Genomic DNA, 18364 nt, shown 5'->3' with positions numbered 1-18364 from the left:
GTAAATACATTCAAGTTTTCGTTCTCCTTCTCTTTGGTGCAGATTCTTTACCCGATGCAGGTTTTGTCGCCTTTCTCTTGGAAGGTTTTGCCTTTTGTTTAATCAGTTTATCCTTCTTCAAATCTGCATCTTCATCAGGCTCCTCATTTTCTGCTGGTGGTGCAGCATCGTCGGCGTCAATTATATCTTCAAAATCGGGCTTCTGGTCTGCAGAAGCTGATGATGCCATAGTTGTCGTACCAGCTCTATAGATTGCCACGGGATGAGTCGTGCTGTTGTATTTTCTTGTAAATGCTGTTTTGACAGGGGTAGGAATCTTCTTCAATGCAGCATCTGTACTAGCAGGTCCAATTAAGAATTCCATTATCGTATCCCAATCCTCTTTTGTCAGGTAATAATCGTCCATAACTTTAATCACAGCATCGATACCCTCAGAGCCTTCCTTGGAAATTGGATCCAATAACCTCTTTTTCAAAGCTGGCAAGTACTCTAATCTTAAGCCAACTTTATTGGTCGAAGTGCTCAATCTAGTATGATATTGTAGTTCTTGCAATAATCGGTAGTATTTGTTAGTCTTAGAATTTTGACCTAACCAACTGGTGAAATTGATTCTGCCCGCCATTTGGCCAGCAATTTTGGAAGCGGGATAAACAGACGAAAGCACTGCATGTAATGGAAGTAAACTCCACAGTTGTTCACTACTGCGAATTTTAGTTTCTACCAAATTCGACATTGAAATACTGTCAGCGGCTTTAGCTATAGCTTCCAAATGAGTTTCACCACTTTGTAAAAGGGAAGGCCTAGTATTCACATAGTTTTCCTGTACCATCAATGGTGCAAAATCAAAATCATCGAAATATAATGCAATCTTATCGTTCAAGTTAAATGTCTGGGATCCAGCATCTGTATATATACGACCATCGAGAAGTTTATGCGCAATATCAAATGGTTTCAATGCAATTTCTTTCTCCCATGCCTGTGATATCTCCGTGATATTTTCATGATTAATCGTCTTTGTTGTTTTTGATACCGTAGACAGCAGGTTAATGATCTGTCTAATGTCACCACGAGTAGCCTGTACCAGCTTATCCACAATATTAGGGTCAAGTTTAAAACGTTCTCTTACGGCAATGGTCATCAATCTGGCCTTTATACTATTGGCATCCGGTCTTCTGAATTGAATATCCAAACAAGTTCTATCAAATGGTCTCATTTTGGGTATATTGCGTTCATTACAAATTAGAATCATAGGTGTTAAAGTCTTACGGCAGAATTGAGCCAATTGACCCACCCCACCTCTATCACCACCGCTCATACCATCAACTTCATCCATAACAATAACAAACTTTTTACTGTTATCATCTTGAGCGTTGTGCTTGTTTTCGAAAAACCCCATCACAGACATGTTATCTAATGCATTCTTCACGCCAACATTCAATAGCGATTTTGAACGGACATCAGATGCATTTTTTTCTAAAACGTCGTATCCAAGTTCGTTTGCAACTAGATGGGCCGCCGTCGTCTTACCAATACCCGGAGGACCATAAAGCATAGCTGCTCTAAACACACCCGAGCCATCTCTACCTGATTTTTTAAATCCATTTTTCTTACTCTCATCCCAGTTGGTTAACCAACTCTTTAACTTTGTAACAGCACCTTTATTACCACATATTTGTTGTAAATTCGTTGGTGCATATTTGACAGTCCACAACTTATTTTGTTCATGAACCAAATCATTCTGTTTAGCACTCTCACCTGATTTCTGAGCAGCTTCGATTCTTTGAACTCTTTCCTTCTCCTTTTTAGCCATCTCATCGGCTTCCTTTTGTGCCTGTTTCTCTTGTTCTTCGATCTTTTTACGTGCTTTTTCTGCAAGTGCCCCATCACCACCCTCTGCTGGCATACCTAATATCAGTTGCTTGAATCCTTCCTCATCAATTGCCTTAATGCCCAATTTTTTAATAGTATCCACTTTTTTAGGTCCTGCTTCTTCACCTAATACTACTGCAGATGTCTTGCTGGAAATTGATTTGGTTATACGAGCACCATACCTTTTCGCTATTGATTCAGCTACACCTCTTTCAATATTTGGCAGTGTCCCAGTAAAGACTAAAGTCAATCCCAAGAGACAATTAGGTTTACCCTCCGGGAAATCATCGGCACTTCCCATAGGAACATCTTGATCATTACCGTTGTTATTGTTTCTGAAATCGAATTGAACATTTTCCTTGACATGAACATTGGAAAGATCAACTGCAGGTATCTTTGCCAGTACATCTTGGGCCGTGACTGGATTAGTAGAGCCGGTACTGCCAGATGAAGCCGGTTTGGAATTAGCCTTGGGTTTCACGGGCTCAGAAGACTTCTTCTTCTCTTCTTTCTTCACAGTTGCTTCAGATTCAGGCTCATCCAAATCAATAACCTCTGGTTCAGTTTTTTTAGCAGCTGTTGACGATGATGTTGATGATGACGGTCTTAAACGTCTACCACCGCCTGTCTTCTTATCCTTACCAAAGAAGTCTGTGATATTAACCATTAGACACAGAATTGATTTAATCCAGTCTCTGAGCAGTTAATGGACCCCTGAAAACCCTTTTTGCAGTCTTTCTAAAGGGTTCAAATTACCTTTGGAGGCCTTCCATTTTTCATGTTAAATTTTGATGCCACGAAGATTAAAAGAAACCTTACTGTTGAAGATAGATGAACATTAAAATAAAATAAAATAAACAAAACCTATTTGTATGGCCTTCTGTCTCTCGACCGAATTGCAAAATGGCTAAGGGTAAGAAGAAAGGTGGTAAGAAGCTAGGATCTCAAGTTGTTTCTGAAGATAGTTCAAAACAAGAGACGCCCATTGAACTGGATAAATCCGTGGCCTCAGGGGGTGATTCTGAAGAGTTGAATGGCAATGGTGCGAAGGAAGAGGTTTCAGGGCCTTCAGAGGTATCAAATGATCAAGTGGAATCCCTAAACCAACAAATCAGGGAGTTGAAATTGGAACTAGAAAAGAAGAACAAAGCTGAGGGGAATGAAGACGAATCAGAGTTATCTAAGGTCAGAGCTGAAAGGGATGAATTCCAAAGTCAGTACAACAATCTTCTGTCAAGGATTTCATCGATGAAAAACGTGTTTAACAAGATGAAAGAATCTCAAAATGAACTCGAGTCTGTACAGGAACAATTGACAGCATACGAATCTCAAAACATGAAATTGAAGCAAAAATTAGACTCTGTCACGAAGGAAAAATCTGAATTACAACAAACTGTGGTTACTTTAAACAAAGAGTTATCTAGTATAGAGGAGGAACGAGAAACTGTTCATGAGGAGTCTCAAGAGTACAAGAAAACCATTGATGATTTACAAAGACAATTGGAAACTTTCAATACTTCACATAGTCATGAACTAGAGTTCCAAAAGACTCAAAATAGTCAATTAAACACACAGTTGCAGGAATTGCTTCTTATATTGGACAATAATAAGCAGGACATTTCTGCGCTTCATCAAGAGAGAGAGGATCTCCAATTTAATCTGGAAAATTTGACAAAGGAAAATTCCATCTTAAAGGACTCTCTAAAGGAGATGGAAGCTGAATTAGAAAGGACGGAACAACGATTTAACGATCAATTGACACAAAGGAACATAGAAGTGAACTCTTTGAAAGCTGAGCTGGAAAGGAGTAAAGAATCTACGAAATCACATGTAGATACTATTGATACTTTGAGGGGAGAAGTTGAAAGGATGAAAGATGCTGTGGAACAAAAGGAAAAACTAGAAAAAGAATGTAAAGATCGTGTCTTACAGATTGGAAAATTAAGACATGAAGCGATTATCTTAAATGAGCATTTGACGAAGGCGTTGGCGATGTTAAAACAATCAAGCGATTCTGAATCTGTGGATAAGGAATTGATGTCCAATTTATTAATTTCATTTGTTGCCATTCCTCGGGCAGATCCAAGGAAATTCGAAGTTCTTGAATTACTATCAAGTTTTCTCAATTGGGATGATGATAAAAAGAGACAAGCAGGTCTAATTCTAAATTCTCAAACCAGTGGGAAAAGATCAAAATCGGGGTCGAGAACTGAGAACTTTGTCTCCATGTGGACCGACTACTTGGAGAAAGAAAGTGAATAGATAATACTAAAATGCATAGAGTAACATAAGAATACCTTAAAATAAAAGCAACTAAAACAAAAATGCCATCCTCATAATGACACCTTTTAGTTCGTTTCATGTAACCGCCTTATCACGTGTTGAGTATCTTATTTCGACAAGGAAGATGTCAATCAATCAATTGACAGAAACTTCTTAAAGCATCAATTGTAGTAGAACGCTTAATATAATAGGTAGGGTCTAGTCATGTTTAGAAGAGCCGCATTCATCAAACCACGCTTAACAGGATTCATTAGATTTAATAGTACCGAATCTTACAATGCTGCACTAGGGGGACTAAAGAAAGATTTGAAGCAAGCCATGTTGGCTAAAGATGAATTAAAAAAGACTACTATCAGAGGTCTGTTGTCAACTATCAAGAATAAAGAAATTGATAATAAAGACAAGACCCTTGACGAATTCACCCTTTTCGACTTGTACTCAAAATTAATTAGTCAGAGGAAAGACTCTATCACAGAGTTTTTAGCCAATAAAAGGGAAGATTTAGTGGCTAAAGAACAACATGAAATGGGGATTATTGAGCAGTACAGGAGTGCCTTACCTGTGGCCTCTAAAGAGGAAATTGACTCAAAAGTCTTACAATTGTTAAAAAATTTGAAGGAAAAGGAACCCACTTTACAGATGAAGCAAGCCTTTGGTAAGATCGATTGGAAAACTGTAAATTCTGAATGGAAAGCTTCCCCTAATGCTGTGAAAGCAAGCATTGTTCAACAGTTCAAAAATGTCTTCTGAATTTTTACTTGAATCGAATCACTATTTTTATTCTACCCATTCCACGATATTTTGTGTCATGTAAATATGAATTTTCAATTAAATTAGTCAAGCTTCAAGCAGAAGGACCCTCAATCAAGATTGCAGTACCACAAAGCTTTCTGGTCTTCCAACTATTTTTTTTTTTTTTTTATTCTTTTGTGAGAGGTCGATTATTTGAAATTATATAAGGACCTAGAAAATTCAAAAGGTTCTATCCCTTCTCCTTCTAACTATTCATACATTTTTTTAAAAAGTTGAAAAAGATAAAATTCCTTACCTTTTGACCTCTGTATTCTCAAGGCACTAATTCCAATTAATTAGGCACCAATTAAAAATGTTCAAAAAGTTCAATCTGGCATCATCGCTTGTGGGCCTTTACCTGTTTGTAAAAACTGCATCTTCATCTCCATATGAAGTGACTGTTTTTGAACAAGAGGATGTCTCCATGCTTTCTGAAGAACAGCCATTATCTATTCATGTCAGTCCTGAAGCACTATCTCCAGAGGTAGTTGAAAAATTGGGTACTAGTTCGAATATAATTTTTACCGATTTACCTAATAGTCCCCAATTTGTCAGTATAAAGGATTACGAAAGTATGATGTTTGCAACCAATGAATTATTGGATGAACTTTTGCAGCAGAACCGCTCTAATGATAATAATAATCAAATCGAAGATTCATTGAATCAACAGGATAGGGAAAATTATGAATCGGTGCACAAAATTTATGATGGTACTTTACATGAAGGTGATCAACCTGAAGAACACAAAGAACATGAAGAGGAAAAAGAAGAACCACCAACTGAAAAATTCACTAGTACAAGCACTATTATGGAAACTCAACCAGAACCCACCGTGACTGAAACTGAGTCCACCTGCCACGAATCCGACTCATCCTCAACTTATTCTTCTCCTACGAGTACTTTTGCTGAATCTACACCTTGTTCGACATCCACTGAGATGAGTTCTGAATGTTCTCATTGCTCTTCAATTCATACTTCAGAGAAGAATCATCACAAAACTAGCGCTAATGTTACAGTTTTTAGGAACAGTACTGAATCTTCAACTCATCCAACTTTTACTTCGAAAAGTTTTGGAAAACATCGCAATTACACTAAAATCCAGCATCCCAAGCTCAACCACACCAACTACACCAATCAAACTACAATTGGATTCCATAATGCTTCCAGTTCCATAATGCCCACTACGATGTTCTTCGCATTTTTAATCTCCATTCTGGTATTTGCACAAATGTGCTAAAGAAACTTCGAGTTTGACTTTCAAGGATAAATCAGTCTTCTATACTTTATGCATGATTTAATATAATTATTATCCTATTTTACCTTTTTGTGACGCTGACATGGTGACAGATTACGCTGACATTTGTAGATCGCTAAACACGAGGGAAGACGGAAACGTTAACGAAGAATCCAAGTGGTTGAGCCCATCTAGCAAACAATCAGAACAGAATAGTTGGCCATTGATACAGGTTATCAGAGTATTTGAAACCGCATTAGTGGGCCGTTCCAGAGTTGGCTAAACAGTTATGGTTGCAGTATGTGCTACTCCAAGAATCTTTTTGCTCCTTTTTTTTTTTGCAAGATCGATATACTAACATGAATCCTTTTATCACAGTCAGTAAAAAGAACGGTTCGAATCAAGACCAGCCAACATGTTTTACCGGATTTACCCCCTGTAGAGAATTTCCCCATGAGACAATGGAGTATTGAAATTGTACTATTAGATGAAGAAGGTAAGGAGATACCAGCTACGATATTTGATAAAGTGGTCTACCATTTACACCCAACCTTTGCCAATCCCAATAGAACTTTTACGGAAAGACCTTTCAAAATTGTGGAACAAGGATGGGGTGGATTCCCACTTGACATCAGTGTTTTCCTTTTAGAAAAGGCAGGTGAGAGAAAGATTACCCATGATTTGAATTTCTTACAGGAATCATACGAAATTGATCATGTAATACAGGCTCCTACAAATAAACCAACTTTAGCAGCAGAATTGGCCAAGAGTGGATCCCTAGATGATACTAGTGGCTCTTCCAAGCGTAAAGCCGCTGCAACTAATGGTGAGCCTAAGGTAAAGAAGGCAAAAGCCGCTAGTGCATCAACTGTTAAGGGTAATGTCGATATTGAGAAGTTGGCATTCGGTCTAACAAAATTAAATGAAGATGATTTAGTCGGCGTTGTGCAAATGGTCACAGACAATCGTACACCAGAGATGAACGTAACGAATAACGTGGAAGAAGGTGAGTTTATCATCGATCTGTACAGTCTGCCGGATGGGTTACTTAAGAGTCTTTGGGATTATGTGAAAAAGAATACCGAATAATGAGAGGAAAACAAAATACCACTTAAACTAAAATTCAAATATTTTTTGCTGTAATTGAAATATATATACATATATACATATATGTATTTTACTATCATTTGACAATTTTTTCACTCATCGCGTATCAAGAGAATTGGGTATAAAGAAAGGCTTGTTCTATCGTAACAGATGTATTATATTAGCGAATGCTAGTCTCGGTGCGATGGGGAATGGAATGGATATACCTACGATTGATGTCAACATTAGAGTCAAGACTCAACAGGTGATTAAAGAAGATCAGTCTTCATGTATGGGCGAGTTGCCCGTACGTCGATGGAGAGTTGAACTATGCATGTTAAATGAAAAAGATGAAGAAGTGGTATTAGATATCGTTTCCATTTGCATATTCTATCTGCATCCTACTTTCAAAGAACCTGTTAGAAAATTCAGACAACCACCGTTTGTACTAGAAGAAGAAGGTTGGGGGGAATTCGATATGGAAATTGTCTGTCATTTTATTGAAAACGTTGGTAAATTTACGATAAACCATCTTCTATCATTTGAACATAGTGCTGTTGCAATTGACTACGCTATAAAAGTACCATGCCATACACCTCTGATTAGAGAATATTTATCCAGGAATTTCACATTGCCTGATGCCAATTTTGATAAAAAGCAAGAGAAAACTATCTCTCAATCACAGTTACGCAATTGGATAAACCTTATACCAAAATTGGACGAAGATTCTGTTACTGAAATTGTTCAATTAATTCTACGACATCCAGCAGTACAAGCCGAAGTCAACAAGCAGGAAAGGCACGATGATTTTTTAATGGGACTTTACCAATTACCTAACGAGCTTTTACAAACGATTGGTGATTACATTTTGCATGGAAATGATGAGAAAGAATTTTAAAGTGATTTATCAAAAGACTACATATGTGTATGCGTATACGCATGAAGCGGATCTTCCATCATTACTCAAAGAATGACAACAAATCTAATAGTAATACATGGTCAAATGAAAACAAATTGTTCAGATGCATTGAATTATTAGTACTGTTTTTACTTTTATCTTTTTTGGTGACATTCAAATATAAGCTGGCGACCAAATTTTCATGGTAGAATCCCATGATCCTGTACAAACGGCCAGACCATCTGGACTTGCCCGAACTCCTGATTCTCTGTTTGAGTGACCTTCTAATTTACCAACAATCCCTGCCTTCAACACGTCCCATACGACACATCCAAAATCGGTGTAACACGCATACATCAATCTACCGGAGCCGCTAAAATCCAAAGAGGACACGCCTTGATTATCCAAATAACTGGGACTAATAATACTTTTGTGACTTGTTTTCCGAGAGATATCACCTTCATAACCTGGCTTGGTGGGGGAAGAACCTGTGGTAAATGTTGGCTGGCTTTTAGGTTTTCTCATTGACTTGGCTAGTGAATATGTGGCTACGGGACAATCAGCCCGAAGATCAAGCATCCTTATTACACCATCATCACTTCCGGTTGCAATAGAATTACCGTCCTTGAAGAATTGAATTGCATTCACATCACTGTCACTAATAAAGAAAGTCTGTGCCACATTTGTCGATCTAGTGTCCCACACAAAAGCATATCCATCTGACCCACAACTGGCAAATAGATTGCTGTTAGTATTTGGCGGTGGCAGCGACAGAGAAAGAACATCACCTAAATGGTCTGCATATTCTCTAACCCTTTTTGTCTTGGGAATATCCCAATATGCACAAGTCATATCACCACTAGCAGTAACTACATGTGCATTGTCTGTAAATGCAGTATCTGAAATATAACCAGTATGGCCCTTAAATATGGAAACAACACTTTGTTGCACTTTACTGTCTCGCGGAACTCTGTAGATGGTACAATTGTTGTTCAGACCTCCACTTACAGCTAGATTTCCAGATGGTGAGATGCCACACGTAAGTACCCATTGCGAATCCAAAGGGATGGCGTTTTTCTTTAACCCAGTATCAGTGTCCCAAATCAGCATAAACCCATCCTGACTTGCGCTCAGGATGCTCTTCGAATCCGAACTCCAACGGAAGTCTGAAACTTTATTATTATGGCCCTTGAGAACCAGTGTCGGCGTGAGATTAATTTTATCAGTTTTCAAGGGAGAAACACTTTTGGCCATATCTAAGAGATTTGCATCGTGAGCTCTTGATTTTACTTTATCAATCTGATTGTACAAATGTTTCGTTTCCTGTCTCGACAGATCGATCTTTCTCTGCAATTCCTCTTCAAGTGCTACTGCTTCTTGAGGCTGAAAATGTATGAATTGATTTTGCGTCTGATTATCATTGGTGCCATATATTGATGCTAGACTATCTTCGGCTTGATTCATGCTCATAAGAGACTAAAGTACAACTAATAACAACAACAACAACAATAGTAAAAGGCTTGGAAAGACGAGAAAAAAAAAAGAATAGGAAGAATACGGTGAATAGTGCTGTTGCCTTCTAAATTAGTTTTGTAAAAAAATCATAAAGTGAGATGCAGTTGTAGTGTTACAACAATGACAGTAAATTTATTCTTGTTCTCAAATCCAAATCCTAATTAATTTTAGAGTGAACTACAAGCAAATTTAAATTACTTCTCTACTGACTGTAATCTACGTATGCCCCCTTTAACCTGTGCGTCATATATCATTTATCAATCGAAGGCATAACTATATACCGTAGTTTTTTTATTTCTCATTTTCCCTGCATACCTGCATACTTGCCGATTAGAGATTCGGTACCATGCTGAAGCAATAGTCACTTACTATATCACCCACTTGAGGTACCAAGAATGATCTCATTAATTCTGCGTTTCAACTTGTTCTAAGATTTGATGTGCTTTAAACCTCAAAAACTGTTGAGCTGCGAAAAAACTCGATCCAAATTTAAGTGGCTGTGACATTCAGTTAGTTATACTGCCTTTAATGGATAAAATGGACCCAATACTTTGACTCAAAACTCGGGTTGCTCTAGTGACTCTATTGTGATTGATTTTATAGTACATGTATGTATTTTTTATTTATTATTATTATCTTAATTTTAGCTGTTCACTGACACTGACACTTTGAGAAATGCCGTGGTGTATACTCCGAAAAGGAACGACATAACACATCATGCATAATAGTATATCGTCAAGAATGAATGCGCATAAAGGAAAGAATGAGCTCTTTCGTTGCAACTCAATGTTTAAAAGACATCGAGGGGAAATAAGTACCGCACCGTTTATTATCGTTCATTATATATTAGCTTCTAGGTTGGGATCAAACCCCGAAGTGTCGGTAGCACTTGGCCCAAATAGTTCCGAAGCTGCACTTGATTCTCTTTCATGATTACCACCTCCTACGGAGGAAGCAGCAGCTGCGGCGGCGGCCGCCGCCGCAGGGGATGTCGCTGAAGATCCTATTTTCTTTTTCGATCTAAAAGTTCTTTCGAGTGTACCTGTTACTTTGAGTAAATATTCCGGCAATGGTCTGCCCGTTTTCAGATACTGTAATTTCCAATTACGAGCTTTATCCTTTAATTGGACTTGTGATCTATTTTTCAAAGATTCGTTGATTTTACCACCTGGCCCATATAGATCGAGAATTTTTGCCCAAGATGGACCAACATCCCTAAGACCTTCTGCTAATGCATCTTGTTCTTCCCTCGACCATGTTCTCTTAGAATTTAGTTTTTTCAGCATACCACCTCTGCCACCACCACCACCAGCAGTGGTGCCAGCACCAGTGATAGGATGACCCAATTGAGAGCTCGATGTTACAGCTACAGCTGCATCAGCCAACGATTTTGTTAATCTATTGCCATGCACATCTTTTATAGCATCCTTGTCATGACTACTACTTCCACCGTCTACGCCACCACCAGCTGAGAGCATCACCTGTTGTGTAACGGTAGAAGCCAAATCAGGAGAATCAAAGGATCCTGACCCCGGATCACCACCCAACAGATTTTGATGAACACCGCCAGAAGTATTCGCATTGGTGTTTACAAGGGCGACATTTTCATCAGATGCTGCCGCACCAGAAGCATATAAGACCTGTGTATCAAATTCCGTAATATCAAAACAGTAAAGTGGTGATTTACCTTTACCTTTATGTCCCCAAATTATTAGTCCCAGATTTTTATTACAATAATCTAAAAGTTCTTTGACAAAATGATTCCAATCGTAATCCTGAATTAGATTTTTGAAACTTGTATAATTTAAAAGATTTTCACGACGACGTTCACATCTTTCCACAAATTCTCTTTGCGATGGTGTCATAATCTCTTCAGTAATGTTATGCCTATTACCCCTTCGTCTTAACACCAATTGGTCTGATAGATTATTGGAAAAAAATATATCCAAAAATTCCTGCTGCTTTGCAGTTGGAATTCGATCAGATCCATTCTCAAAACTTTTGAGTGCTGAAATAAACGCCTGTGTCTTTAACTCCAAATAGAGAATTGCCTGTGATTTTAAAAATTTACCATTTTGATCAATCGTAGTATTACCAGTGAATATAGTATTGGGACAAAAAACATCTAAGAACGATTCTTGTAAAAGTTCAAATCCGTAGTTGAAACAATTCAGTATAGTCAGTAAGAAAGTGAGTAAATTTGATTTTCGAATTGCCGTCACAATGTATGCTTCATGCCCTCTTAAGATTAATGGTGCGGGACAATTAGGGAACCATAATCCAGGAACTACATCATGGACCGTTAGCAGTGGCGTTTTCGAATCATAAATCATTCTGATGTGTGTGAAAAGCTTCAGAAGCGTTTGAAACATCTCAGTCTCACCAGAACTCAAATATGCGGTCGGATCACTTATCACTTCAATTACTTGAGGTGAAGTTGAGTTTAGCAGAAGTAGCCTCAGCATCTGAGTAGCAACATTATCTAAAAGACACAGTGATGAGATATTAAGCCGTAGCTTCAGCGGTAAACTCTCTATGATACCGTTAAACCGATTTAAATTCTCAGAATACAGTTCAGACATGGAAGGTTGTTGTTAGAGGCTTGAAAAATGGATTTTAAATACACATAAAGGCCTCTAATGGGGTCTCTACCGCTGTATCTTTAGTACACCTGTTGGACCCGCTCGATGATAGACCTATCTTACGATGAGGGTTCATTAGTATACCCTGAGAATTCAAGGATATTGTCATTAGGGCTCCTTTTGAAATTAGAAGATCTTCAACGCACATGGTCATTTCACACGTAGACTAGAATAAGAACATTTGGCGGCTAAATATTTACCACTAAATGAATTTTACGAGGCTCAGAATATACACCATTCGATCATTCGTAGTCGAAAGTATTAAGAAAAATTATTCCTTTTTGCCTTATTTTCTTGAATCCTACACAAAAGATACCAATGAATGCAACACTTACATCAAATACCTACAATTTAGAATAAAACCATGAAAACTCTTCCATATTTTGTGGGTCATAGCAACAACAATTAATATTACAACGATATTCCTATTTCTAAGCTGACATTTCCCTTCTACACCCTTCAAGCTGTCTTTATAGCAGTGCTTGCCTTTTTCTTTTTAAGCACCTTAACAATACCAGAGGGGCCCTTTGGCTGATGTAAATCACCAGATTCGATACCTTTTCTTAAAGCACTGTTAAACAAGTGATCAAAATTTGAACTTGCTTTAATTTCATTCTTATACTGATCCTTGACGAATTTTTTCAATGCTGAACGGCTTGAACCTTTACCGTCGTTCAACTGTAAAATCCCACTAATGATCATTTCCTTATATGTAGGAGAAGGTACAACCTTGGACTTAGTCTTTGGTTGTGGTTTTTCCACTTTAACCTTATTGTTGTTATTATTAGGTTTAGGTCTGCCACGACTTTTTTCATTTGCAGTAGAATTGGAATTCGTAGAGAGCTTTTTAGCCTCTTCAGATTTTGCTTGACGAGAGCTTCTACGAATTTCAACCTTTCCATTCTCATCTGAACTATCGATTTTCTTGACCAATTTCAAAGTCCCTGATGGTCCCTTTGGTAACTCAAACTCCTTTAATTCAACACCTTTCTTTATTGCATTATTAAAGTAAGAATCAAATGCAGCTACCGATCCAACACTTGGATATTTCTCCTTGATGTACTTTTTAACTGCTGGACGACTTGAACCCCTACGGTCATCAAGGGAAATTAAGGCCTCTACTACTAATTCTTTATAGCTTTTGGCAGGTTCATTCTTTTTTGCCGTAGTGGTCTTCTTTCTAAGATCTTCAACCTCAGAGTTCTGAGCAGACTCCTTGTTTGGATTTGATTTCGTACTTCTCTTTATTGCCATATTACTTGATGCCCCTATGGTATGTAAGATTTAGGGTGTTGAAGAAGGACAAGATAATACGCACTTATATATACATAACAAAACAAAATGGATACGAATAAACAAGCCAAGATGCTTCCTAGTTGATTTCACAGCCGTATCTACAACGCACGTAAATTCACTGAAGTCAACCCCAGTCACCGCAAAAGCCTCATGGAATCCAGAGAACTAGGGAGCCAGCCGTTATAGTCGCTAATCTCTAACAAGTATAGAAAAGAGATATACGGTACAACAATTAAAGAAAAAGAGATATTGAACCATCCCTCAGGGAAAGACTGAGTAGTAACAGTAGTCATAACATTATTCCATTATGTAGGGATCGTCTAGAAATTTCGCGTTCATTGTGATCGCGTTGTAGGCAAGATGTGATGAGATGTGATGAGATGTGATGTTAAAGACCGATAATGAGACCTAAAGAAGATTAGCTGCAGGTGTAGAAATGTTCTCGAATATCAACAAGGGCGGTACATAGCTGTAGCTTTTCATACATATCAGTTTAGTCTGATCTAGCTTAGGTTAGTTATGTCTGTAGGTGCAGTACAAGAATGACACAAAGGCGGCACGTCGAGACAATGTGAAAATACGATACAATCAGGGTACGATAAGACTGATCTGCGACATAATTCTATCTATCTTATTTTGTATAGTAGTGCTGAATAAACCGTTCTTCTCAGCATAGATTTTAGCACTGCTAATGGTCAAGACAGTCAGTCATCTTACAAGCTAGCTGTATGATTGAAGCATCAGATCATTGATATTGCTCATCTAGACAACAATTTTAGAGATTCAAAGGTGGTCCAACCAATTGAAACATACGCTGAATTCCCAAGCTGAGTGGATTTTCTAGGTTTTATGTCAATGGCAGGCCCGATGGAGAACATACAAAGGCAAAGGTCTAAATGGGAATGGACAGATAGAATTACAAGGTATGGATTATATGAGTCTGGAATTGGTAATGAGCACCTGAAGGCGGAAGAAGAAAGGACAGTAATTATTATTATAATCAAATTTTAATCAGAAAATTTAGGACATTTTCGAATTGATTCAAATAAAAGTAGGAGAATCTCAGAATAAGGTACTAGATGATTAGGATATATTGGAATCGAAACTAGAATCAGATATACATAGATGCCAAATATTTCAAATCATGAATATAATATACATATAGCGATCAACATCTACGTATGGGATGATAATAGAGGTAAACGCATCTTGATATGCAGATCGGATATAGCGAACTAGTCTTACGATGAGTAACAGGTATACCCTCTGTTTACCTTTTGAGACCCTTATAGTTCCTTGGTATAACAATTTTCAAGGCCATAGAAGGCTTTTGCAGAATCAGTATGGTGAAGGTGTTGCAAAATCAACTGCCCAAAAGGTGTATTGGGTTAGTGTCGTCACCAATAGTATCGCCATCGATACTGGTTCTTAATAGATGTAGAAATTCACAGAGATGGCTTTCAATAAGAACAAATTCTAGTCTACCCACTTCGAATAACAATAGGCTTTTTTACCACTCATATGCTAGACCATCTCCTTTCAAGTTTCAATTTCAGTTTTACAATACATTGAACTCAAGTTCTAAAAGATTTGCATCTATGTTCCCGAATATTATCAGTAAAGTTGTTAAATTTCCCACCTACGTAGGTGGTGGTATGGCTGCTGCTGGCTCATATTTTGCCTATAAAGCCAACGAAGCTCACAGTTTTATGAGTGACAAATGGGATCAATTTAGGGATTTCGCCGGAAATGTAAGGGACAAATTTGGGAATATTTTGCCTGATAGTGCTGCTACTGGCTCTGGAGCTGGTGGGAATAACAATAATAATGATGGTGGTGGTGGCGGCGGCGATTCCATGGCTGCTGCTTCACTCTTTTCTGATAATGATAGTGAAAAAACAAAAGTTGCTGGAGAAGATGAAGATGAAGACGAAGATGACGGATTAGATGAAGATAATACACAGGATGAAATGTTGAATTTAATGAAACAAATGATTGAAATCAGGTCCATTTTAAACAAAATCGATTCCAATTCTGCCCATTTATCACTACCCTCCATTGTAGTGATTGGTTCGCAGTCTTCTGGTAAATCTTCTGTATTAGAATCCATCGTAGGCAGAGAATTTCTACCAAAGGGTTCTAATATGGTCACTAGAAGACCGATAGAATTGACTTTAGTGAATACTCCAAATACAAAAGAAATTACCGCCGATTTCCCACTTCTAAGACTCTACAATTTAACGGATTTTAAAGAAGTGAAGAAAATACTAATGGAATCGAACATGGCTGTACCCACAACAGAAGCAATTTCTGAAGAACCAATTCAGCTAACCATAAAATCATCAAGGGTCCCAGATTTGTCACTAGTGGATCTACCCGGTTACATCCAGATAGAAGCTGCTGATCAGCCAATGGAACTGAAAGGAAAGATTCGTCAGCTGTGTAATAAATATTTGGCGGATCCAAATATCATCCTGGCCATCTCTGCGGCAGACGTGGACTTGGCAAACAGTGCTGCGCTAAGAGCCGCTAAGGCCGCCGATCCACAAGGTTTAAGAACTATTGGTGTGATTACAAAGCTTGATCTAGTACCACCTGAAGTGGGGCATAGCATATTAACTAATAAGAGATACCCATTAAAGATGGGGTATGTTGGTGTCATTACAAGGGCTCCTGGATTGGGTAGATCTCATTTGGGACTCTTTGGTAATAGAGGTGGATCTGAGGGAAAAATTCCACAATCGGCTGCAATAGAACCCCAGCAGGTTGCTGTTCGTGAATTTGAGAAAAGCTATCTAAGGGAACACAAGAAGCAATTTAGCGATTGTCAAGTTTCCACTAAGAAATTGCGTGAAAAGCTAATCAAAATTTTAGAAATTTCTATGTCTAATGCATTAGAACCAACTTCAATGTTAATTCAACAAGAACTGGATGATACTTCATATTTATTCAAAGTGGAATTCAACGATCGCCAATTGACTCCCAAATCGTATTTGCTTAACAATGTCGATGTTCTCAAATTGGGTATAAAGGAATTTCAGGAGAAATTTAATAGGAATGAGTTAAAATCGATTTTGAAAGCTGATTTAGACCAAAAAGTTTTAGATTTTTTGGCAACCAGATATTGGAAGGATGAGAATTTGCAAGAGTTATCTTCAAAGATGAATAATGATGACGAAATATTATATTGGCATAAAAAATTAGAATTGGCATCTTCAAGCTTAACCAAGGTTGGTGTTGGTCGTCTTTCTACGATGTTGGTCACTAATGCTATTCTCAAAGAACTAGAGAATGTCTTACAAGAGACACAGCTGAAGAATCACGATTTGATCAAAGAGTTAGTAACCAATACTGCAGTAAACGTTTTGAATGCCAAATATTACGCTACTGCAGACCAAGTAGAAAACTGTATCAAACCTTTCAAATATGAAATCGATTTGGATTCTAGAGATTGGAATATTGCCCGTGAACATTCCGTTTTACTAATGAAAGAAGAAATAAGGCAATGTAACGATAGATTCCAAGCCATTAAAAATTCTATAGGGGGCAAAAAATTACAGCAAGTAATGGCATATTTACACAACGATCCCGGCAAGACAGAGACTCTTGGTATGTCTAAGCTTTTACTAGAACGTGGATCCGAAGCCCTTTTCCTCAATAAAAGACTACAGGTACTGGGATTCCGATTACAGCTGTTGAAAAACAAATGCAATTCTGTTTTAGAGAAGGATCAATGTCCAGAAGTCTTTCTCAACGCAGTAAGTGATAAATTAACATCCACAGCGGTCCTGTTCTTGAACGTTGAGTTGCTCAGTGATTTCTTTTACAATTTCCCTATCGAACTGGATAAGAAGCTAAACGGTTTGACAGAAGAACAAGTAGAAATGTTCGCCAAGGAAGACCCAAGGATTGCAAGACATATAGAACTACAGAAGAGGAAAGAGCTATTAGACCTAGCAATAGAAAAAATTGACTCTATCCTTGTATTCAAGAAAAGTTACAAGGGCGTTTCCAAGAAGATTTCACTATAAAATGCACTCAAGCCAAACTGAAACACACAAATACCTCTTATCTTACTTTTTATTTCTTTGATATTACATAAATGTATATAGACCATGGTTTGAGTGGTCAACACAACATGATGACGAGGGATGCAAATATAATATAATCTACAGTAATATAAAAGCGAAAAACCTAATCCCTTCTCTCTAATGGGTTGTATCTTAAGAACTTCTCAATTAGATCCACATGTGTTAGAATCATTCTCCTGCAACAGTATCTCTTCAAGCCAAGCTTAGTCAAAGCAGTACCTTCGTCGAGTTCATCTTCTTGAAGCATGTTTAAGTAACTTTCCCATTTGTCACCAACAACTTTACCACATGAAAAGCATCTTACAGGAACAATCATTATAAAGTCCTACCCCCGGATCAAATTTGATAGAGATGTTGAGACCTCTATCGAATATTACACCTCATCTCTGTTCTCATCGTTCCTTACATGTCCTATTAGATTTTTTTTTTCAGTGTTAGAAGTCGTCTTATACGGCATGACAGGTAAAATGTCAGCGTCATAAATTTAGAGCGTCATACCATTTTCCATTAATGAATAGAAAGCAACTTATTACATCACAAGAGCTAGAAATTAATTCTTAGGTTTTTTGAATTATTTTGGTTAAAATTTTATATTTTTTCCACAATATTTGGAAGAGCGGTTGATATTTTTACAAAATGGCCATTTTCGAGCCGGGAA

General features: G+C 37.7%; 11 protein-coding genes across 11 annotated transcripts; 6 read left to right on the top strand and 5 right to left on the bottom strand.

Annotated features, from left to right (window-relative positions):
- Positions 1 to 10: 10 nt before the first annotated feature.
- Positions 11 to 2536, bottom strand: RFC1 (replication factor C subunit 1; the record flags this gene model as incomplete). Its single annotated transcript, XM_002497433.1, has 1 exon — positions 11 to 2536. One exon carries the CDS (start codon positions 2534 to 2536, stop codon positions 11 to 13), a length of 2526 nt encoding a protein of 841 aa, XP_002497478.1.
- Positions 2537 to 2772: 236 nt separating this feature from the next.
- RUD3 (Rud3p) lies at positions 2773 to 4131 on the top strand (the record flags this gene model as incomplete). The annotated part of the gene is made up of 1 exon (XM_002497432.1): positions 2773 to 4131. One exon carries the CDS (start codon positions 2773 to 2775, stop codon positions 4129 to 4131), a length of 1359 nt encoding a protein of 452 aa, XP_002497477.1.
- Positions 4132 to 4356: 225 nt separating this feature from the next.
- On the top strand, positions 4357 to 4902 carry AIM41 (Aim41p; the record flags this gene model as incomplete). The annotated part of the gene is made up of 1 exon (XM_002497431.1): positions 4357 to 4902. The coding sequence occupies one exon, from the start codon at positions 4357 to 4359 to the stop codon at positions 4900 to 4902; it is 546 nt and encodes a 181-aa protein (XP_002497476.1).
- A 355-nt stretch (positions 4903 to 5257) lies between these two features.
- On the top strand, positions 5258 to 6181 carry SPR2 (Spr2p; the record flags this gene model as incomplete). Its single annotated transcript, XM_002497430.1, has 1 exon — positions 5258 to 6181. One exon carries the CDS (start codon positions 5258 to 5260, stop codon positions 6179 to 6181), a length of 924 nt encoding a protein of 307 aa, XP_002497475.1.
- A 450-nt stretch (positions 6182 to 6631) lies between these two features.
- TAF14 (TATA-binding protein-associated factor TAF14) lies at positions 6632 to 7267 on the top strand (the record flags this gene model as incomplete). The annotated part of the gene is made up of 1 exon (XM_002497429.1): positions 6632 to 7267. One exon carries the CDS (start codon positions 6632 to 6634, stop codon positions 7265 to 7267), a length of 636 nt encoding a protein of 211 aa, XP_002497474.1.
- A 202-nt stretch (positions 7268 to 7469) lies between these two features.
- On the top strand, positions 7470 to 8162 carry SAS5 (Sas5p; the record flags this gene model as incomplete). Its single annotated transcript, XM_002497428.1, has 1 exon — positions 7470 to 8162. One exon carries the CDS (start codon positions 7470 to 7472, stop codon positions 8160 to 8162), a length of 693 nt encoding a protein of 230 aa, XP_002497473.1.
- A 174-nt stretch (positions 8163 to 8336) lies between these two features.
- Positions 8337 to 9632, bottom strand: STE4 (G protein subunit beta; the record flags this gene model as incomplete). Its single annotated transcript, XM_002497427.1, has 1 exon — positions 8337 to 9632. One exon carries the CDS (start codon positions 9630 to 9632, stop codon positions 8337 to 8339), a length of 1296 nt encoding a protein of 431 aa, XP_002497472.1.
- An 884-nt stretch (positions 9633 to 10516) lies between these two features.
- Positions 10517 to 12259, bottom strand: TBF1 (Tbf1p; the record flags this gene model as incomplete). The annotated part of the gene is made up of 1 exon (XM_002497426.1): positions 10517 to 12259. One exon carries the CDS (start codon positions 12257 to 12259, stop codon positions 10517 to 10519), a length of 1743 nt encoding a protein of 580 aa, XP_002497471.1.
- Positions 12260 to 12778: 519 nt separating this feature from the next.
- Positions 12779 to 13573, bottom strand: HHO1 (histone H1; the record flags this gene model as incomplete). The annotated part of the gene is made up of 1 exon (XM_002497425.1): positions 12779 to 13573. The coding sequence occupies one exon, from the start codon at positions 13571 to 13573 to the stop codon at positions 12779 to 12781; it is 795 nt and encodes a 264-aa protein (XP_002497470.1).
- Positions 13574 to 14958: 1385 nt separating this feature from the next.
- Positions 14959 to 17646, top strand: MGM1 (dynamin-related GTPase MGM1; the record flags this gene model as incomplete). The annotated part of the gene is made up of 1 exon (XM_002497424.1): positions 14959 to 17646. The coding sequence occupies one exon, from the start codon at positions 14959 to 14961 to the stop codon at positions 17644 to 17646; it is 2688 nt and encodes an 895-aa protein (XP_002497469.1).
- A 163-nt stretch (positions 17647 to 17809) lies between these two features.
- RPB10 (DNA-directed RNA polymerase core subunit RPB10) lies at positions 17810 to 18022 on the bottom strand (the record flags this gene model as incomplete). The annotated part of the gene is made up of 1 exon (XM_002497423.1): positions 17810 to 18022. The coding sequence occupies one exon, from the start codon at positions 18020 to 18022 to the stop codon at positions 17810 to 17812; it is 213 nt and encodes a 70-aa protein (XP_002497468.1).
- Between the last annotated feature and the right edge of the window lie 342 nt (positions 18023 to 18364).

The sequence above is a fragment of the Zygosaccharomyces rouxii genome, assembly GCF_000026365.1.
Source record: "Zygosaccharomyces rouxii strain CBS732 chromosome F complete sequence".
NCBI lineage: Eukaryota > Fungi > Ascomycota > Saccharomycetes > Saccharomycetales > Saccharomycetaceae > Zygosaccharomyces > Zygosaccharomyces rouxii.
The sequence above is the reverse complement of the archived record's forward strand: the minus strand, read 5'-3'. Positions and strand labels throughout refer to the sequence as shown.